Below are 3,731 nucleotides of genomic sequence, written 5' to 3'. Positions count from 1 at the left end.
AGAAGCAAGAAAGGAGTATGATGTCATCACTCATCTTTTTACCAATATACTATTAGACAGACCTAACACTGCATTTCCAAGTAAGATGGTTTCCTTGAAATTATGTAGTGGTATTTCTTTTAATTGAAAAATGTACAGTGAAATAGTTAAGTAGAACATGCCTTTAAAGAAAAATATGAAAGAAAAAAACAAAAATTGCTACTTACAAATAATTGAGGTTATTATTCCACAAATAGTAGGGAAGTGCGATTTTTAATGAAGTAAAAAATAATTTACTTACATGGTTTAGACTGCTCTGAAGTGTGATTTTATTCATAGTTTCAAACAGAACAAAGATGGAAATCCTTCAGCTTCACAGTGTATGTAAGCTATCTGCTTATCCTGCAGATGAAATCTTACAAAGGTTGCTGCTATCATCCATCTTGCACAAGCAAAGCCTTCTCTTATACTGCTTAAATATTCCTGTTTTACAAACAGTACTGTTAATAATAGCACTGAAGGATACATTAACTCCACAGGTGATGGAAATATTTTCCTGTATTTAAATGAGATGTAATTACAACTTTGCTAAAACAAACCACACTCTGTTTATAACAGAAGTTAAAGCAGTCCCAAATCACTGTCGTTAGTCCTCTGAGACCCTGCAAGAGAACACATCAGCTTCCAGATGTTTAACAGGACATCATTCCAAATGTGTGCAGTCACATACATACATACATGAAACAAAGCAAGGCTTGTACAGACTTAACAGATTCACTATAAACTTCCTGCTCAAATTTGCTAGGAAAACCATGATTTACCAGTTTTAGACATGTCACAGGCTTGCAGTGTAGACTGACTGTTTTTTCGACCACCTCTTCCCAAAGATGTATTAAACCACAACTCCTCCAGAGAAACCTATGAATCGCTTCTTTCACTGCCAGTTTGTTCCTTTTCTGGATCAAGATAACTGCCTTCATACAAAATTCTGTTTTTCATTCCTTCTTGAAGCATTCTTTGCTGGATCCTTTGGTGGGCCAAGTTGAACCTGCAGTAAAACCTAGACGAGGGGATGAAAAGAAATCACAATTCCCTGCTTTATATGAGTGGCAGTATCAAACCAGAGTCATTCAGGCAGCTGAGAAGTTGCAACCACATGTGATAAAGCTAGTAAAATTCAGCATGCTGCCTTTGGAATTAGGACACAAGGATGGGGTATGTAAAGGAAAAAAGAATTAAGAAAAATTTAAATAAGTGGGGGAGTTGATCGCTTACGATACAAGAAACAATAGAAAGTATTTAAAATATATATATTAACAAATATTCAAACACATTTATATATTTTCTTTTACTTAAAGAAGGTAAGTATTTTGGGGAGAAAGAAGAGGACGCTTTGCTAGGCAGGTTTTTTGCTGTGATTTCAAAACCAACATGAAACACTGTTTCTGAAAACTGAAACACAGGGATCATGTTGTATTCATGTTGTACTATTCAGCCAACATAGGCCTGTCAAAATTGAAGAAGCATTTTACGTACCAGTATCCTAACATTGTGCAAATAAAGCCACCAACTGCAACATCACAAGATCTTCTAACTCTACCTGAAAGAAAAACAAAAAATCTTCTGAAAAGTTAGAGAAAACAACATGTATGATTTCCCATTATTAATAACACCTAACAGCAAATATAAGTTATTTTTTTCTTGCAACAATATATAAAACCCAGGAGGAGTAAGTACTTACTAGTTGCTAAAAAATGTCCAAGACCCATAACTAAAGACCCCAGGGAGCCATAGAGCACTGACTCTCGTGCACACGGGACATTTTTAACATCGAGAAATCCCAGAAGTTTAAAGGACTGTAAGACAAAACAAAATTAAAAAAACAACCATAAATTTAAAAAATCACTTTTGTAGAAGTCTATGATGCCAACTCCACTGTAAAACTGACTTGTTATCCTAGTAGTCAAGTATAACCAGTTGAGAACTTACTGCATCCAGGGTTACAGCTGACCAAAAGTGAACAGCTACAGATATATCAGGAATGTCTTTGGAAGAGTTAACTATTACTTTTTGTGCAAAACTGTTGACCCATCCTTTCTACTGAATACTAAAAAAGAACTACTTCAGTTTTTTACCTTTACAAAAAAGGAAGGGAGAAGGCCCTTAAGAATCCAGTTTTTTTGTTACATCACAACAAACAAGGAAGGTTACAATCAAGTATGCAGTTAGTCATGCCACATAATTTTAGTACCTGAAACAGTAAATATGCCTGAAAAAAGTTCAGTTACGGGAGAATGAACATGTAATGGAGAACTTTATTGTGAATTATGAATAAAAACATTTATAAACCACTAATTTATGACCTAACCGTATGCCTAGGCAGGGGCTGGGCACATGGGTCAGGGTCAAGGCAGCTGCCTCTCAGTAACACCTGCAGATTGTTCTGCTATCAATCCTTTGGTCAGCGACGGTGTGAGAACACGCTTCGTTCTATTGTGCTTAAATCACTAGAGCATGAAGAATCATGTGTGCAAAAATCATGTGTACCAAAACTCATCAAAGGCGATTGTTTTATTGTTTTATTTCGTTGTGAAGGTATTCCACTTGGTCAAAGTAGGTTTTGAAGAGAGAGTACTACAGTGCTCAACTGCTTGTGGACGGCAGAGAACTCTGTGAGACAAGTCCCTGTGCCGCTGTGTAATGGGGATGGCAAGCATGGAAATCTCCATCGTTAGTTTTATCCATGCTCCCTAGGGACAGCCATCAGCTGTCCCTGTGTACAAACGAGACAGAAAGGATGCGGTCTATGTTGGTCGAACCTCCTAATGAGTAATTTCAAGTGCTCTCATATGGAAGAAGTCACTTGATACGTTGCTGTTGTTGGCTAAGAAGGTACCCCTGCTACATCCAGCGTGATGCATCCTTTTAAAATAGCGTCTCACCTGTTGCCAGGCTGGGCATTATTTGTTATGTGTCTGGCCACTGCTGACCGCCGGCCTCACGAACCCTCCAGTTCCCCCACTAAGAGAAAACTCCCACGGAGGGACCGGGGGAGCACAAAACCCGCCCCACCCACCTGGCCCTGCAGAGCCTCAGCTCTGCCGTGGGTTTCCGTGTATTGTTCCCTAGTTATTTCCTCGGGCGGTGAGACAGCGGGGCGGTCACCGCTGCTCTACAATGACCTCCGGTGTCCCCAGCGCGGGGCTGCCGCGGCCAGCAGCGTGCCGCGCACTCCTCATCAGCGTTCTCCTCATGATCCTCCTCCTTGCCCCTCGCCGCCCCTCCCGCCCTCCATTACCTTCCCCGGCTCAGAGTCGCCCTCGCCCGCCATGCCGCGGCAACGCCTTCCCGTCCGCACCAACGAGCGGGGGCTGCGCCCGCGTACAGAGCGGCTGCGGCGAGGGGAGGCCGCTCCGCCCGCCCCGTCTCTATGGCGCCCGCGGAAGGGGCGGGGGCGGCCGCGCCGCCGCCATTTTAGGTCCCGGCGCTGAGCGAGATTCCAGCGCGAATCCTTTGTTCGGCGAAATGGGTCACGGCGCGGGGGGCGCGCGCGCGCGGGCACGCGGCAGGGGCGGGGCGGGGCGGGGCGGGGCTCCGGCGCTCGCCCCGCCTCGCGCCGCCCGCCCTCTCCCCGCCGCGGGCGCGCGCCTGGGCCGGGCGGGGCTGAGGGCGGCCCGGGAATGCTCAGCGCTCCGGGAATCCGCGCGGCTCCCGGCGGGAACACGCGGCGCAGCCACGCTCCGGCACCCCGG

At 44.8% G+C, this 3,731-nt stretch overlaps 1 protein-coding gene across 1 annotated transcript; it reads right to left on the bottom strand.

The window, feature by feature from the left end:
• Window positions 1-284: 284 nt before the first annotated feature.
• On the bottom strand, window positions 285-3,510 carry COX20 (cytochrome c oxidase assembly factor COX20). The gene is made up of 4 exons (XM_014878106.2): window positions 3,278-3,510; window positions 1,721-1,835; window positions 1,516-1,579; window positions 285-1,039 (listed from the first exon to the last, which is right to left on the bottom strand). Exons 1-4 carry the CDS (start codon window positions 3,308-3,310, stop codon window positions 898-900), a joined length of 354 nt encoding a protein of 117 aa, XP_014733592.1. The 5' UTR covers window positions 3,311-3,510; the 3' UTR covers window positions 285-897.
• Between the last annotated feature and the right edge of the window lie 221 nt (window positions 3,511-3,731).

The sequence above is a fragment of the Sturnus vulgaris genome, chromosome 3 (assembly GCF_052056855.1).
Source record: "Sturnus vulgaris isolate bStuVul1 chromosome 3, bStuVul1.hap1, whole genome shotgun sequence".
In the NCBI taxonomy this organism is placed as follows: domain Eukaryota; kingdom Metazoa; phylum Chordata; class Aves; order Passeriformes; family Sturnidae; genus Sturnus; species Sturnus vulgaris.
This window is presented reverse-complemented; position numbering and strand designations above follow the sequence as displayed.

Excerpts from the sequence above, each read along its gene's own strand:
- COX20 (XM_014878106.2), bottom strand. The coding sequence starts at position 3,310 with ATGGCGGGCGAGGGCGACTCTGAGCCGGGGAAG. Across the intron at positions 1,580-1,720 it reads TGGACATTTTTTAGCAACTA|GTAGAGTTAGAAGATCTTGT; the intron begins GTAAGTACTTAC and ends TTTTTCTTTCAG. Across the intron at positions 1,040-1,515 it reads TGCACAATGTTAGGATACTG|GTTTTACTGCAGGTTCAACT; the intron begins GTACGTAAAATG and ends CCCCTCGTCTAG.